Below are 18,097 nucleotides of genomic sequence, written 5' to 3'. Positions count from 1 at the left end.
CCTAGCGAGGGCATTATCCACCACCCTCCCTGTGGCTTCTCTTACCCACACTTACTAAATCGACACTTTATGCGATCTCCAGGATATGACACAGGACCACTGTTTACACTGCAGGCTCCCATTCAACCACTTAATCTACATTTCTATCCAAATTAGGTCACAGTCAAACCAGCCAGTCAGATCCCCCCATTGAAGGAGTTATGCTGGAAAATGACAGACATGTGAGATTATCATACATTATTCTAATTAGATTCTATATCACAGGTATGTGTGTAGTTTTTTGTGTGTATGACATTGTGTATTTTGCTGCATACATATCAGTCACATTGGATGTGTGTGTGTGTGTGTGTGTGTGTGTGTGAAGAAGTAGGGCTAGCAGGGGAGGGAAGAAAAAAAACGTCCATGACCTATTTCTAGATAGGCTGCATTACAGCCCTGTTGCTAGGAAAGAGGTCCAATAAGTCTACTACACAGGCTCTTACACACGTGTTAGACAGGGTCAATTTTCAGAAAATCATAACCCTGAAGGCATTTCGTGTTTATTTTTGGTACACAACATTTCTAGGGGTATTAAGGGGTGCTGAATCCAAATCTGCTGTATACCAAGCTCAAAAATGTCAAATAAGGCCTCAAAATTGAGAAATCCAACATGGCCGCCAGCGCCAGGCTGAAGTCTATTTAAGTGCATATCTTTTTGACTAAACAAGGTAGAAACATGAATGAAATGTGTTTTTATATGTTTGCATACATGAGGAATTTAAAATCATATCCTGATTTTAGATCAGTTGTGAAAATGTTGCTTGAAACTCATATTTATAGCAGAAACGGTGGTCGTTATTGATGCATAACTCATCAACCAAATAAGAAAGAAAAGCAGGATGATCCCAGGCCATGGATTTATTCATCAAACTCTTTTCTCTTGATTTTTTTTAATCAACATGTCATTTATGCAAATTAGATAGTCCTTAATATGCATACAGTAGCTTAGGTACAGTAATTTATTGTCAGTCATCAATCGTATTCAGGCAGGTGTCGCAGGTGTCTTGCAGTTGCATGATTCATCCAATGCCACTTTTCCCGAATAGAATAGATTATAATATAATAAAATAAAAATATTATTTTACCATATCAATATAAGTGAAGGTTCAAGTTTCTTTATTAGTTATCATACAGAATACAGAATACTTTGCATGAAATGTTTCTTTCTGTGTTGCTCCTGAGAGGGTGCTAGATAATAACAAGATAGTATAAAATAAGTATAATAAGTATAAAATAGAAAGTCAAGAAGTCAAGTACGTAAACAAGTGTAAACAACAAAATTGTTCAGTGTTTCTATATATACAGTATGTACAGCTGGTACAAAAATGGTGAGGTATAGCTTAGCTTGTGGTGCCACCTTGTAGTGGTGAGGTGCAATAAGGAATGAGAATGATGTGCAATTTACTTACCAATAATATAAATATAAAGTGTAAATTGTGTCTAAAGTGGTAAAGTGGGTGATACAGTGTGTTGTTTATTTAAGTGAGTGTATGTGCGCTGTGGGTGTGTTGATGGTTTGCTTATTGTTCATTGTTCATTCATTGAGCATCCTGATGGCCTGGGGATAGAAGCACCTTCTGAGTCTCTCTGTGCTTGCCATGGAGACTCCGGTATCGCTTGCCTGATCGCTAGGGTGACCAGATGCAAAAAGTCCAAAAGTGGGACAACAGTAAGATTTTGGTGGGACAAAGTGGGACAACAGTAAGATTTTGGTGGGACAAAGTGGGACAGATAGATAATGTAAATTTTTTATTAGAATAACTGCCATGGTCTTCACTGAATAGATTTAAATCAAAGGTTAAAGGTTAAATCAAAATAAATACAAATTAAATACCACCTAACATCTGTTTTAAATATTCAAACGTCATCACAGGAATGTCTTGTGTTTGCATCTGGTCACCCTAACTGTGTGATAGACACTTGTTATCTCCGCTGCAGTGACCTTGTCCGTCTGGCTATCATTGTTTGGTTTAAAAAGAAACGTATCCATAGATCTGGATGTTTCTTTTTGGTGAGCCACTTTCATTTGAGACTCACGTCCACTGTGGCGCTTCAAGTCGTATTCTCCTCAACGAACTATGACACAAAACACAGAAAGCCTGCTGCGGATTGCCTGCCATCTGCCTCACCCAGTCATGTGTCGTTTGCCAGTCTTGGTTGTAACTGCAGGTCCGTTTCTTTTTACTGCTTTCCATCTTGAACTAGTTCGCTTGTAATGTTGTTGTGTTTTTTTTTACCAATCAGATTTGCGATATGAGGTAGCGTCACAAGTTCAACTCTCACGAGCAGAGCAGTGCGCTAAATTACTATAACCAATCAGATCTGCGATATGAGGTAGCGTCACGACTCAGTCTCAGTCACGTCACAAACAGGCAAGCAGCGCGCTAAAGTACTATAACAAATCAGAGCAATGTGTGTGGACAAGAGGCGGGTTGCTACGTTTACTGTCTGTAGGGAGGGGCTTTTAGACGCATGTTTTTTTATGGCTTCGAAAAGAGGGACATCCTCTCAATATGAGGGACGCGGGACATTTGGTCAAATGGTGGGACAGTACAACCAAAAGGGGGACACCTGGTCACCCTACTGATCGCAGCAGTTCAAAGAGGCAGTTGTTTGAGTGGCTGGAGTCTTTGATTATTCTCTTAGCCTTGCCCATGCACCGCTTGTTGTAAATGTCTTGGAGAGTGGGAAGCCCACCTTCAATTGTGCGTTCGGCTGAACGGGCCACTCTCTGTAGTCTGCTGCGGTCTTGTGCAGTGCTATTCCCAAACCAGGAGGTGATATTGCCAGTCAGGATGCTCTCTATTGTGCATGAGTAGAAGTTCTTGAGGATCTTCTGACTCACGTTGAACTTCCTTAAGAGCCTAAGGAAGTAGAGGCGTTGTCGTGCCTTCTTGATAACACTGTCAATGTGTGTGGTCCATGTCAAGTCCTCGGATATGTGGACTCCGAGGTACTTAAAACTGTTCACTCTCTCAACCGGTGCCCCGTCGATGCTGAGGGGGCTGTAGTCCCTGACCCCGACCTCCTAAAGTCCACAATCATCTCCTTTGTTTTGCTGATGTTCAGGGAGAGGCTGTTCTCTTGACACCATCCCGCTAGAACCTTAACCTCTTCCAGGTAGGCCCTCTCATCGTTTGCAGAGATCAGGCCCACCACTACTACCACTACAAATTTGATGATTGTGTTGTTGTTCCGCTGTGCCACACAGTCATGTGTGTACAGGGAGTGGAGGAGGGGACTCAGGACACAGCCCTGGGGGGCCCCTATGTTGAGAGTGCTGGATGAGGAGGTGTAGTTGCCTGCTTTCACCACCTGGGGTCTGCCCGTCAGGAAGTCCAAGACCCACTGGCAGAGGTCATAGTTCAAGCCCAGGTCCCTGAGCTTGGCTATGAGTTTGGAGGGGACTATGGTATTGAATGCTGAGCTGTAGTCGATGAATAGCATTCTCACATAGTTCCCCTGCCTCTTGTCCAGGTGTGATGCTGCTGTGTGCAGCACATGGGCTATGGCGTCCTCCGTGGACCTGTTGGGGCGGTATGCAAATTGCAGGGGGTCCAGGTTGATGGGGAGGGAGGAACAGATGTAGCCCTTCACTAGCTTCTCAAAGCACTTCATGGCTATGGAGGTGAGAGCTACAGGGCGGTAGTCGTTGAGGCAAGCTGGCTTGGATTTTTTGGGTACAGGGATAATGGTGGACTTCTTCAGACAGGTGGGGATGACAGCCTGTTCTAAGGATATGTCAGTGAATACCGGGGCCAGTTGGTCGGCACAGACTTTTGGGACGCGGCCGGGGATACCGTCCGGACCTGCTGCCTTCCTGATATTCACTTTCTTAAACGTCCTCCTCACCTCATGTTCTGTTATCCTGAACACTGAGTCTCCATCAGCAGTGCCCCCCCCCCCCCCTCCTCCATTGCAGTGGTTTGTAGGCTGGTGCTGTTATTCCGAGCCTCAAACCTTGCATAGAAGGTATTGAGATCATTTGCCAGTTGGATGTCACTGTTCAGTTTGAGGGAGGTGCCTTTGTAATCTGTCATTGTTCTGAGGCCCTGCCACATAGCTCTAGAGTCAGCCTGTTCATATTGAAGTTCAATTGAATCCCTGTAGCGCCTTTTTGCTTCTATTACTGTCCTCCTAACATTGTATCTCACCACCTTGTGGTCATTCATGTTGCCTGTCACAAGCCTGGCATTGTATGCTGAGGTGCGCGCCTTCAGAGCTTCACGGACGGATTTGTCTACCCAGGGCTTTTGGTTTGGGTAAACTCTAATTGTGGTAGAGGGGATTGTTTCTTCTACCAAAGTACAAACAAAGTCCAGCACTGTTTCCGTGTAGTCATTAATATTATCTGTGTTATCGCGGAACACCCCCCAGTCTGTACATTCTAGTGCAGCTTGGAGCGTCTCCTCCGACGCCACCGTCCAGCGCTTCACCTCTCGCGATACTACAGGAATGCGCTTGAGACTTTGTTTATACTGCGGTACAAGAAAGATGGCGTCGTGATCTGACTTGCCGAAAGGACTGGCAGCATGTGATTTTTAACCGCTCTTAAATTGCGAGTAGCAATGGTCTAAAATATTCCTGCCTCTGGTAGAAGAAGTCACATGCTGGTAGAATTTTGGCAGCACTTTTCTCAGATTAGCGCTATTGAAATCACCCACAACCACAATAGCAGCGTCAACGTTAGCTGCTTGGAGCTTGTGTACCTCGTTGTGGAGCTTGGAGAGCGCGTCGCCTGTGTTTGCTTGTGGTGGAATATACACTCCGATCAGAATGACCGACGTTAATTCTCTCGGGAGAAAGAATGGCCGGCACTTGATGGATATATACTCCAGGTTTGGGGAGCAGTGGTTTGAAAGCTCCTTCACGTTGCCTGGATCACACCAATTGTTGTTCAACATGAAAGCTATTCCACCTTCCCGCTTTTTACCGGAATCTTCCTCTGTACGTTTGAATACTTGTTACAGTAATCCTTACAGTGACAGCTTATTCACACTCTTCCTCTGTGTTCCGGCAGGTGTTGACTTTCTTACAGTTGCATGCTTCGATACATGCCATGTGACTCTTCCTGAATAGAATAGAGTAGAAGATAATTAAAAGATTATAGCCAGCTCCCGTACAAGTATATTCTAACACATGATACAATTGTCCTTACAGTGGTTTATTCTGTTCCTTCATTCCTTTTTTTCTCTCTGTTATAGGCATTATGTTCACAATTCTGTTAACGACAAACAGTCTAGAGTATACAGTCTTGCAGGTGGATGTAGAGATGTAGAGATCCAGCTTTCATGTAGAGATGCGTACATCGGATTCTGTCATAGTGAGCCAAGAGTAGAAGCAGCACATCTGTGTCACGCGCTGACACGACGATTGTTTCCACTGGAGCCTGGATGAGAAAATCAGACGTGTATCAGCTTCCTCGTGGTCAGCACTCAGAGAGGAGACTTCAAGATCTGGATCTGTTGACTTGACAGTTGTCGCTTCAGCAAACCTCTCTGATACTACAACTACAGGTTCATCATCCGGGCTGTGTTCTATCAGGTGGTTTGAGAGTAGTTGAGCGATATCTGATTTGTTGTCTTCAAGGGCCATGAAGCTCGACCAATCGGCAGGAAGTGGAACAGACTTGTTTTTGATTTCACGACATACTGGTCTGTGGCGCTGTTTGCGTTTCACCCTTGTGCCTGTTTTGATGGATTGGTCATGGTATCTGTCAAAGACGACATCTACCCTCTGGTATTTTGCTCCCATCTTCAACACAGTGTCAGTGAACTTGTTGGCATAGTCACCAAATGTTGTAGTGTCAGGTGGCTTTCCGAGTGCCATTACCAGAGCTTGGCCATCAATGACCAGGCAGCTGGGTCCCTGAAGGGTAAGATCTGCAGGGGTTTTAACTTGTTTCGTCAGTATATTTGCTAACACAGACTTGTTGGTGGAATGTAGACTCCCGTTAGTTGTGGCCAGAGATGGCGTGATGGGCTTGAGCTCATGCTGGAGGATATTGTCATGGTCTACCTTACGACCTGCTCTGTAAGCTGTGATGAGCCTTTGTAGAATCTGCCTGTCCACTTTGATGGTGTTTTGCTTGTTCTTGGAAAGTTGCACAACTTCATACAAAGAGGCAAATGTCTTGGCTTTGTTCTTTCGAATGGGTGATTTCAGGTTCAGGTGCTGGTCACTATCTGGAGGTTCACACAAACGTTTGTCCACAAACATGTTCAGTTGTGCCTGTCCAAGGTGTTCTGCGCCAAGTATGGATTCTTGAATCTCCGGTGTGACTACGTCCTTGTTGATGTATGTAAGAAAACTTACAAAAGCACATTTAATTCAGGTTTGTACCTTGTGTAGTCACACTTAACTCATTAAGCCCCACCATTTATTTTTTGAAAATTCGCCTAAAACAGCATGCTTACATTAAAATGCTTATATATCCAGAGCTATAAGAGCTACTTGCATAAACTTGGTGCCTGAAGAAAGCTAAGACTTGGGGGATTCTAATGTTGGTGTCCTACACTGTACAGTTATTACCAAATTGCTGTCGTATTCCTGCAAACACTGAATAAATGTCATTTTTTTATCCTCACCTATACAAAGATTACAGTTAGACAGTCAAAAACACCCTGTTACTCATGGTTGCACCCCAGCTATATTCCTACTCTCTTCCTCCATAGGTGCAGATGTTCTGTGCAAAGTTTCATGTCAGTAGAATAAAAACTGTGGGTTTAGCACCTGTTTTTGTGGAGAGAGGGCCTGGTGCTGGCGGCCATGTTGGATTTCTCAATTTTGTGGCCTTATTTGACATTTTTGAGCTTGGTATACAGCAAATTTGGATTCAGCACTCCTTAATACCCCTAGAAATGTTGTGTACCAAAAATAAACACGAAATGCCTTCAGCACTTTATACAAGCACATTTTCTGAAATTCTGCCTAGTCTATGTCGTGAGTAACAATTAGAAGGGGGCAAAACAGTCCCATTGTTGCAAATAGACATCCATGACATCCATTCACTATGAATTGAAAATGGGGGACCCTGATGTAAACAAGACAAACGTCTTTCTCTGGGTCTGCATCCCCTTAACAATTGTGTGTATTGAGCCGTACTGTATTGTACCCATACCCATTCTACAATCTGTTAATAAAGTTTTCATTCATTCATGAACTGCAATCAACTCAGTCAATGTGGGGATAGTCTTAAGATATTCTTATGATAGCAAACCTTCCAAAACTAGACCGTTTTGATATTCTTATGTCAGCAAACCTTCCAAAACTAGACCGTTTTGATATTCTTATGATAGTTTACCTTCCAAAAACGGGACAGTTTTGATTATCCGGTATGATAGGCTATCATACCGGATTATTATCATTGATAGCCTACCTTCCAAACTGAAGTCGAGCAGCACGTATTCATACACGGTGTCTGTCTTGGTCTCCACTTGCGCTCTTTTCAAAGTGGAGTAGATCTTCCCGGGGCTACTGTCCTCCGGGTCTTCCAGTTTCCGCAAGCCGCAGCCCATGGCTCCTGTGGCGGGGTGTCCAGGTCACACGGCCCGGCGAGAGACGCTCGGAACACGGGAGGAGCCCCGGCTCTCTGCCACGAAGAAGAGCTTCCCTTTCGGCGGTGAAGTTAACGGGATCGCTCCTCCATCCCCCAGGTCATCACCCTGTTAATCCCTCGGAGTGCCCCCCGGATAATCACAGTGAATGGCAACGAAAGCTCCACCGAATAACGGCGAAAAGTATATGAATGTAGGGCACAATTTATTAGAGCGGATGTTTTAGGAAATCCCTCCTCTCCCGCTGAAGTCGTGCCGCGCGTCTGGATCGAGGAGCGCTCTCTTGAGAAAAGTTTGGGACCAACAAAAAAAAGTTGGTGTCAGTATATCCTGTGTTTTCCGGTCACGTTGTTTCAAATAGATGGATTGCAAACGGAAAAGATAATCATCGAAACGTTGTTGCATTCACCCGAGCCAGCGAGTTTCAGAAATGCAGAATAACAAGCCAGTTAAAAAAAAAGTGGGGGCAAAGCGTGGCCGCTACTGGGAGGGAGGGGTGGGGGTGGGGGGGGGGGGGGGAGGCGCGGGTGAATGGGTGATGAGGATGTGATTTGGGGAGCAACGATTATCCTTCCTCGTTACTGGCGGAAAAGACCGAAGATTTCCCAGCAACAACAACATTTTTTAATAAAATATGAACTGGATAAACTAGACATGTTTTTTTTATGGTGGTTTGTTTTGCAGTCTGTCTGACTAGGCTTTAAATTGTAAGGCCCGTGCCGTGTCTATATTTGCATATCATATATGCGACAAATGTAACAGTATACCGGTTTTGATTGATTGATTGAAAACTTTATTAACAGATTGCAGAATGGGTACAATACAGTACAGCTCAATACACACAATTGTTAATTAAGGGGATGCAGACCAGAGAAAGACTTTCGTCTTGTTTACATCAGGGTCCCCCATTTTCAATTCATCAGGAGGGTATGTCATGTATGTCCCTATGCCATAAATGTCATGATGTTGTGTATGTCATTGATCACTATGAATTGAAAATAGGGGACCCTGATGTAAACAAGACAAACGTCTTTCTCTGGTCTGCATCCCCTTAACAATTGTGTGTATTGAGCCGTACAGTATTGTACCCATTCTGTAATCTGTTAAATAAAGTTTTCATTCATTCATGCCTGTTGGGTTTTAATTTAGAAATGTTTTGAAGAATGCCCTTCAACATTGAGGCAGATCCAATTATGAGAAAGATGTTGTTGCCTTTTATTTAACTGCAATAAGTGCTCTTGGGCCACTGGAGGTAATTGGTAGAAAGCTGTGCAGTAGGGTGCACACACTGACTATCAAATGAAATAGGAGCAATAGACGACAGACAAAAATGTGTCAACAAAGAGATTAAATTAGATTAAAATGTTGATTGATTGATTGATTGATTGAAAACTTTATTAACAGATTGCAGAATGGGTACAATACAGTACAGCTCAATACTAACTGCTAAGAGGATGAAGACCAGAAAAAGACTTTCGTCTTGTTTACATCAGGGTCCTCCATTTTTCAATTAATCAAGAATTGTATTGTCATCATACAGCACAAGTACAGAACAACGAAAAGAGGTTTGTCATCCAACCAGAGTGCAAATGTAACAGTAAAGTGCAATAGTAATATACAACGTACAGGGGATTAAGTTGGGTATACAAACATGCACTAAGTTGGGAGAAGAGAATACTAATATCTATGAGTAGGCATTTTGTTCATGCCTTCCCATTTGCATTGCTCTCAACCCTCTCTCCTTCTCATAATTACCAGTCATCAATAGGTCATGTTAGACCATAAGGATATAGCAGCTTTTTGACTTGTGATCTTTGTGTAACCCAAACCCCGACTGACGCCTCCATGGGAAATCACTGCGGGGGCTGGTTGGTGTGTCCTCTGGTCTGTAGCTTATTGGGATAAGGTGGCATATGTCATCACCCCCACCCCCCCCTCCCCACACACAACCTTCCTGACCACTGCCAGTGTTGAGAGGTAATGGAGTCCATGTGGCTATAGAGCTGCAATGGTCTATCGTTTTGACCCCCCCCCCCAGCCATGTGTTCTGTTCATCCGATCACACATACACCCCCCCCCCCCATACCTCTGACCTCTGTTAGGGTTAGGGTTACTCAGCCCCCCCCCCCTCCATTTGTATCCGCTCAGGGCCATTAAAAGCCCAGACCCAAACACAGACACCCTCAGCAGGCTGCCACGCTAACGCTCCCCATTAGGGCTTTCATTAGTAATGGACAGACAGGCCTAAACCTGCACACTCTCATGCATGTGGAATCACAGCTGGGGTTAAGTCCTGTATATCATGCTGCTTCCTGTGCTTTACTGGTACCACGTTGGCCTCCCCCTCATCTCCCAGTTTAGAGAACATTATGTACATCTCTCTGTGTTTATGCCCTGGGCAGATGCAGGGGATTTAATAATCATAATAAGTTACATTTATGGTGCTTTTCTATAGGACTCAAAGTCGCTTTGCACTAAGGGGCAGCGGCAGGGGTGCAGTGCTGGGCATACGCGGTCAAACGACGTTTGGGCTTCGTCACTGAGGCCGAAGTGCACGCATCCTATTATTATGCAAAGTCTAGGTGATAAGTGCCGGCGCGACGACACAAAAATGACTCGTCGCGGCACTTATCACCTAGACTTTGCATAATAATAGGATACCGACAACCAAATACAAGCCCTGTAGGTGGGGGGTTGCTTGATCTACCGACTGGAAGGATGAGACAAGGTGTATCATCTGTTCTGTGTGCAACCGAGGGAACATGTATGCACGTGCGCGCGTGTGCGGGAGCGCGCGTGAGCGGGCGTTTGGCCTTCGCCCATATTACGACTGCACCCCTGGGCAGCGGTGGTGAGACAAGGGGGCGGTGGTGGTGAGACAAGGGGGCGGTGGTGGTGAGACATGGGGGCAGTGGTGGTGAGACAAGGGGGCGGTGGTGGTGAGACAAGGGGGCAGTGGTGGTGAGACAAGGGGGCGGTGGTGGTGAGACAAGGGGGCAGTGGTGGTGAGACAAGGTGGTGGTGAGACAAGGTGGTGGTGAGACAAGGGGGTGGTGGTGGTGAGACAAGGGGGCAGTGGTGGTGAGACAAGGTGGTGGTGAGACAAGGTGGTGGTGAGACAAGGGGGCAGTGGTGGTGAGACAAGGTGGTGGTGAGACAAGGTGGTGGTGAGACAAGGGGGTGGTGGTGGTGAGACAAGGGGGCAGTGGTGGTGAGACAAGGTGGTGGTGAGACAAGGTGGTGGTGAGACAAGGTGGTGGTGAGACAAGGGGGTGGTGGTGGTGAGACAAGGGGGCAGTGGTGGTGAGACAAGGGGGCAGTGGTGGTGAGACAAGGTGGTGGTGAGACAAGGTGGTGGTGAGACAAGGTGGTGGTGAGACAAGGTGGTGGTGAGACAAGGTGGTGGTGAGACAAGGTGGTGGTGAGACAAGGTGGTGGTGAGACAAGGGGGTGGTGGTGGTGAGACAAGGGGGCAGTGGTGGTGAGACAAGGTGGTGGTGAGACAAGGTGGTGGTGAGACAAGGTGGTGGTGAGACAAGGTGGTGGTGAGACAAGGTGGTGGTGAGACAAGGGTGGTGAGACAAGGGGGCGGTGAGACAAGGTGGTGGTGAGACAAGGTGGTGGTGAGACAAGGGGGCGGTGAGACAAGGTGGTGGTGAGACAAGGTGGTGGTGAGACAAGGGGGCGGTGAGACAAGGGGGTGGTGAGACAAGGGGGCGGTGAGACAAGGTGGTGGTGAGACAAGGGGGTGGTGAGACAAGGGGGTGGTGAGACAAGGGGGTGGTGAGACAAGGGGGTGGTGGTGGTGGTGAGACAAGGGGGTGGTGGTGGTGAGACAAGGTGGTGGTGAGACAAGGTGGTGGTGAGACAAGGGGGTGGTGGTGGTGAGACAAGGTGGTGGTGAGACAAGGGGGCGGTGAGACAAGGTGGTGGTGAGACAAGGTGGTGGTGAGACAAGGGGGCGGTGAGACAAGGGGGTGGTGAGACAAGGGGGCGGTGAGACAAGGTGGTGGTGAGACAAGGGGGTGGTGAGACAAGGGGGTGGTGAGACAAGGGGGTGGTGAGACAAGGGGGTGGTGGTGGTGGTGAGACAAGGGGGTGGTGGTGGTGAGACAAGGGGGTGGTGGTGGTGAGACAAGGGGGTGGTGGTGGTGAGACAAGGGGGTGGTGGTGGTGAGACAAGGGGGTGGTGGTGGTGAGACAAGGGGGTGGTGGTGGTGAGACAAGGGGGGTGGTGAGACAAGGGGGTGGTGGTGGTGAGACAAGGGGGTGGTGGTGGTGAGACAAGGGGGTGGTGAGACAAGGGGGTGGTGGTGGTGAGACAAGGTGGTGGTGAGACAAGGTGGTGGTGAGACAAGGTGGTGGTGAGACAAGGGGGTGGTGAGACAAGGGGGCGGTGAGACAAGGTGGTGGTGAGACAAGGTGGTGGTGAGACAAGGGGGCGGTGAGACAAGGGGGCGGTGAGACAAGGGGGCGGTGAGACAAGGTGGTGGTGAGACAAGGGGGGTGGTAAGACAAGGTGGTGGTGAGACAAGGTGGTGGTGAGACAAGGGGGTGGTGAGACAAGGTGGTGGTGAGACAAGGTGGTGGTGAGACAAGGTGGTGGTGGTGGTGAGACAAGGGGGTGGTGAGACAAGGTGGTGGTGAGACAAGGTGGTGGTGAGACAAGGTGGTGGTGAGACAAGGGGGTGGTGAGACAAGGTGGTGGTGAGACAAGGGGGTGGTGAGACAAGGTGGTGGTGAGACAAGGTGGTGGTGAGACAAGGGGGTGGTGAGACAAGGTGGTGGTGAGACAAGGTGGTGGTGGTGAGACAAGGTGGCGGTGAGACAAGGTGGTGGTGAGACAAGGTGGTGGTGAGACAAGGGGGCGGTGAGACAAGGGGGTGGTGAGACAAGGGGGCGGTGAGACAAGGTGGTGGTGAGACAAGGGGGTGGTGAGACAAGGGGGTGGTGGTGGTGAGACAAGGGGGTGGTGAGACAAGGGGGTGGTGGTGGTGAGACAAGGGGGTGGTGAGACAAGGGGGTGGTGGTGGTGAGACAAGGTGGTGGTGAGATAAGGGTGGTGAGACAAGGGGGCGGTGAGACAAGGTGGTGGTGAGACAAGGGGGCGGTGAGACAAGGTGGTGGTGAGACAAGGGGTCGGTGAGACAAGGGGGCGGTGAGACAAGGGGGTGGTGGTGGTGAGACAAGGTGGTGGTGAGACAAGGGGGTGGTAAGACAAGGTGGTGGTGAGACAAGGGGGCAGTGGTGGTGAGACAAGGTGGTGGTGAGACAAGGGGGTGGTAAGACAAGGTGGTGGTGAGACAAGGTGGTGGTGGTGGTGAGACAAGGGGGTGGTGGTGGTGAGACAAGGGGGCGGTGAGACAAGGGGGTGGTGAGACAAGGTGGTGGTGAGACAAGGTGGTGGTGAGACAAGGTGGTGGTGAGACAAGGTGGTGGTGAGACAAGGTGGTGGTGAGACAAGGTGGTGGTGAGACAAGGGGGTGGTGAGACAAGGTGGTGGTGAGACAAGGTGGTGGTGAGACAAGGGGGGTGGTGAGACAAGGTGGTGGTGAGACAAGGTGGTGGTGGTGAGACAAGGTGGTGGTGAGACAAGGTGGTGGTGAGACAAGGGGGTGGTGAGACAAGGTGGTGGTGAGACAAGGGGGTGGTGGTGGTGAGACAAGGTGGTGGTGAGACAAGGTGGTGGTGAGACAAGGGGGTGGTGGTGAGACAAGGGGGTGGTGAGACAAGGTGGTGGTGAGACAAGGTGGTGGTGGTGGTGAGACAAGGTGGTGGTGAGACAAGGTGGTGGTGAGACAAGGGGGTGGTGAGACAAGGTGGTGGTGAGACAAGGTGGTGGTGAGACAAGGTGGTGGTGGTGGTGAGACAAGGTGGTGGTGGTGAGACAAGGTGGTGGTGAGACAAGGTGGTGGTGAGACAAGGGGGTGGTGGTGAGACAAGGGGGTGGTGGTGAGACAAGGTGGTGGTGAGACAAGGGGGTGGTGGTGGTGAGACAAGGTGGTGGTGAGACAAGGGTGGTGAGACAAGGGGGTGGTGAGACAAGGTGGTGGTGAGACAAGGGGGCGGTGAGACAAGGTGGTGGTGAGACAAGGGGTCGGTGAGACAAGGGGGCGGTGAGACAAGGGGGTGGTGGTGAGACAAGGTGGTGGTGAGACAAGGGGGTGGTGGTGGTGAGACAAGGTGGTGGTGAGACAAGGGGGTGGTAAGACAAGGTGGTGGTGAGACAAGGTGGTGGTGAGACAAGGGGGTGGTGGTGGTGAGACAAGGGGGCGGTGAGACAAGGTGGTGGTGAGACAAGGTGGTGGTGAGACAAGGTGGTGGTGAGACAAGGGGGTGGTGAGACAAGGTGGTGGTGAGACAAGGGGGTGGTGAGACAAGGTGGTGGTGAGACAAGGTGGTGGTGAGACAAGGGGGTGGTGAGACAAGGTGGTGGTGAGACAAGGTGGTGGTGGTGAGACAAGGTGGTGGTGAGACAAGGTGGTGGTGAGACAAGGGGGTGGTGAGACAAGGTGGTGGTGAGACAAGGGGGTGGTGGTGGTGAGACAAGGTGGTGGTGAGACAAGGTGGTGGTGAGACAAGGGGGTGGTGGTGAGACAAGGGGGTGGTGAGACAAGGTGGTGGTGAGACAAGGTGGTGGTGGTGGTGAGACAAGGTGGTGGTGAGACAAGGTGGTGGTGAGACAAGGGGGGTGGTGAGACAAGGTGGTGGTGAGACAAGGTGGTGGTGAGACAAGGTGGTGGGTGGTGGTGAGACAAGGTGGTGGTGGTGAGACAAGGTGGTGGTGAGACAAGGTGGTGGTGAGACAAGGGGGGTGGTGGTGAGACAAGGGGGTGGTGGTGAGACAAGGTGGTGGTGAGACAAGGTGGTGGTGAGACAAGGGGGTGGTGGTGAGACAAGGGGGTGGTGAGACAAGGTGGTGGTGAGACAAGGTGGTGGTGGTGGTGAGACAAGGTGGTGGTGAGACAAGGTGGTGGTGAGACAAGGTGGTGGTGAGACAAGGGGGTGGTGGTGAGACAAGGGGGTGGTGAGACAAGGTGGTGGTGAGACAAGGTGGTGGTGGTGGTGAGACAAGGTGGTGGTGAGACAAGGTGGTGGTGAGACAAGGGGGTGGTGAGACAAGGTGGTGGTGAGACAAGGTGGTGGTGAGACAAGGTGGTGGTGGTGGTGAGACAAGGTGGTGGTGGTGAGACAAGGTGGTGGTGAGACAAGGTGGTGGTGAGACAAGGTGGTGGTGAGACAAGGTGGTGGTGGTGGTGAGACAAGGTGGTGGTGAGACAAGGTGGTGGTGAGACAAGGTGGTGGTGGTGGTGAGACAAGGTGGTGGTGAGACAAGGTGGTGGTGAGACAAGGGGGTGGTGGTGAGACAAGGTGGTGGTGAGACAAGGTGGTGGTGAGACAAGGTGGTCGTGAGACAAGGTGGTGGTGAGACAAGGTGGTGGTGAGACAAGGTGGTGGTGAGACAAGGGGGTGGTGGTGAGACAAGGTGGTGGTGAGACAAGGGGGTGGTGGTGAGACAAGGTGGTGGTGAGACAAGGTGGTGGTGAGACAAGGTGGTGGTGAGACAAGGGGGTGGTGGTGAGACAAGGTGGTGGTGAGACAAGGTGGTGGTGAGACAAGGTGGTGGTGAGACAAGGTGGTGGTGGTGGTGAGACAAGGTGGTGGTGGTGAGACAAGGTGGTGGTGAGACAAGGTGGTGGTGAGACAAGGGGGTGGTGAGACAAGGTGGTGGTGAGACAAGGTGGTGGTGAGACAAGGTGGTGGTGGTGGTGAGACAAGGTGGTGGTGGGACAAGGTGGTGGTGAGACAAGGTGGTGGTGAGACAAGGGGGTGGTGAGACAAGGTGGTGGTGAGACAAGGTGGTGGTGAGACAAGGTGGTGGTGAGACAAGGTGGTGGTGAGACAAGGGGGTGGTGAGACAAGGGGGTGGTGAGACAAGGTGGTGGTGAGACAAGGGGGTGGTGAGACAAGGTGGTGGTGAGACAAGGTGGTGATGAGACAAGGTGGTGGTGAGACAAGGTGGTGGTGGTGAGACAAGGTGGTGGTGAGACAAGGTGGTGGTGAGACAAGGTGGTGGTGAGACAAGGTGGTGGTGGTGGTGAGACAAGGTGGTGGTGAGACAAGGTGGTGGTGGTGGTGAGACAAGGTGGTGATGGGACAAGGTGGTGGTGAGACAAGGTGGTGGTGAGACAAGGTGGTGGTGAGACAAGGTGGTGGTGAGACAAGGTGGTGGTGAGACAAGGTGGTGGTGAGACAAGGGGGTGGTGAGACAAGGTGGTGGTGAGACAAGGTGGTGGTGAGACAAGGGGGTGGTGAGACAAGGTGGTGGTGAGACAAGGTGGTGGTGAGACAAGGTGGTGGTGAGACAAGGTGGTGGTGAGACAAGGGGGTGGTGGTGAGACAAGGTGGTGGTGAGACAAGGTGGTGGTGAGACAAGGTGGTGGTGGTGGTGGTGGTGAGACAAGGTGGTGGTGAGACAAGGTGGTGGTGAGACAAGGTGGTGGTGAGACAAGGTGGTGGTGAGACATGGTGGTGGTGAGACAAGGTGGTGGTGAGACAAGGTGGTGGTGAGACAAGGTGGTGGTGGTGGTGAGACAAGGTGGTGGTGAGACAAGGTGGTGATGAGACAAGGTGGTGGTGAGACAAGGTGGTGGTGAGACAAGGTGGTGGTGAGACAAGGTGGTGGTGAGACATGGTGGTGGTGAGACAAGGTGGTGGTGAGACAAGGTGGTGGTGGTGGTGAGACAAGGTGGTGATGAGACAAGGTGGTGGTGAGACAAGGTGGTGGTGAGACAAGGTGGTGAGACAAGGTGGTGGTGAGACAAGGTGGTGGTGAGACAAGGTGGTGATGAGACAAGGTGGTGGTGAGACATGGTGGTGGTGGTGGTGAGACAAGGTGGTGGTGGTGAGACAAGGTGGTGGTGGTGGTGAGACAAGGTGGTGGTGAGACAAGGTGGTGGTGAGACAAGGGGGTGGTGGTGGTGGTGAGACAAGGTGGTGGTGAGACAAGGTGGTGGTGAGACAAGGTGGTGGTGAGACAAGGTGGTGGTGGTGGTGGTGAGACAAGGTGGTGGTGAGACAAGGTGGTGGTGAGACAAGGTGGTGATGAGACAAGGTGGTGTTTCAAGTTCAAGTTTCTTTAATAGTTGTCATACAGAAGTACAGAATACTTTTATACAAAATGCTTCTTACTGTTACGCTCCAGAGACTGTGCAAGACAAGATAAGTATGAAATAAAATAACATAGTATAGCATGTAAATTAGAAGTAAAAAAAAAAAAATGAGGTCACAGTGTTCAGTATAGACATATGTACAATGTTCGATGCAGAATAGACGTAACTGAGTTACCATATAATATACAATACTGTGCAGTGTACTAATATACAATACTATATAGTGCAAGGCAGAAATGGGATGAGGTGCAATTTAGGTACAATTTACAGTAGGTGTACGAGTTGTAGTGCAAATCCTTTATCAATAAATATAAAGTGTGTTTGTGTGATCTAAAGTGTGGAGAGTGGGTGCTGCAGTGTGTTGTTTGTTTAAGTGAGTGTGTGCGTGTGGATGTGTGTGCTGTGTGCATTTGATGGTTGTTGCATAGTGTTTATTGTTCGTTTAGCAGCCTGATGGCCTGGGGATAGAAGCTTCTTCTGAGTCTTTCTGTGCTCGCCTTAAGACTCCGGTATCGCTTGCCTGACCGCAGCAGTTCAAAGAGGCAGTTGTTCGGGTGGCTCGAGTCCTTAATAATTCTCTTAGCCTTCCCCTTGCACCGCTTGTTGTAAATGTTCTGGAGGGTGGGAAGCCCCCCTCCAATTGTGCGTTCGGCTGAACGTGTCACTCTTTGTAGTCTGCTACGGTCTTGTGCAGTGCTATTCCCAAACCAGGAGGTGATGTTGCCAGTCAGGATGCTCTCTATTGTACATGAGTAGAAGTTCCTAAGGATCTTCTTCTTCTGGTGGTGAGACAAGGTGGTGGTGAGACATGGTGGTGGTGAGACAAGGTGGTGGTGAGACAAGGTGGTGGTGGTGGTGAGACAAGGTGGTGATGAGACAAGGTGGTGGTGAGACAAGGTGGTGGTGAGACAAGGTGGTGGTGAGACAAGGTGGTGGTGAGACAAGGTGGTGATGAGACAAGGTGGTGGTGAGACAAGGTGGTGATGAGACAAGGTGGTGGTGAGACAAGGTGGTGGTGAGACAAGGTGGTGGTGAGACAAGGTGGTGATGAGACAAGGTGGTGGTGAGACATGGTGGTGGTGGTGGTGAGACAAGGTGGTGGTGAGACATGGTGGTGGTGGTGGTGAGACAAGGTGGTGGTGGTGAGACAAGGTGGTGGTGGTGGTGGTGAGACAAGGTGGTGGTGGTGAGACAAGGTGGTGGTGGTGAGACAAGGTTGTGGTGAGACAACCACGCCCCTTGTCTCTCTGTCTCTGTCTCTGTCTCTCTCTCTCTCTCCCTCTCTCTCTCTCTCTCCCTCTCTCTCTCTCTCTTTCACAACATAGACAC

The 18,097-nt window shown here is 49.8% G+C and overlaps 1 protein-coding gene across 2 annotated transcripts in view; it reads right to left on the bottom strand.

Annotated features, from left to right (window-relative positions):
* rftn2 (raftlin family member 2) overlaps window positions 1-7,966 on the bottom strand; it is an 84,499-nt gene extending 76,533 nt beyond the window's left edge. For both annotated transcript variants that reach the window (XM_084310046.1, XM_084310047.1), the window contains exon 1: window positions 7,418-7,966. In XM_084310046.1, coding sequence (XP_084166172.1) covers window positions 7,418-7,556 — 139 coding nt within the window. In that variant the 5' untranslated portion in view covers window positions 7,557-7,966. The remainder of the gene's footprint in view (window positions 1-7,417) is intronic.
* Between the last annotated feature and the right edge of the window lie 10,131 nt (window positions 7,967-18,097).

The sequence above is a fragment of the Notolepis coatsorum genome, assembly GCF_963971535.1.
Source record: "Notolepis coatsorum genome assembly, chromosome: 3".
In the NCBI taxonomy this organism is placed as follows: domain Eukaryota; kingdom Metazoa; phylum Chordata; class Actinopteri; order Aulopiformes; family Paralepididae; genus Notolepis; species Notolepis coatsorum.
The sequence above is the reverse complement of the archived record's forward strand: the minus strand, read 5'-3'. Positions and strand labels throughout refer to the sequence as shown.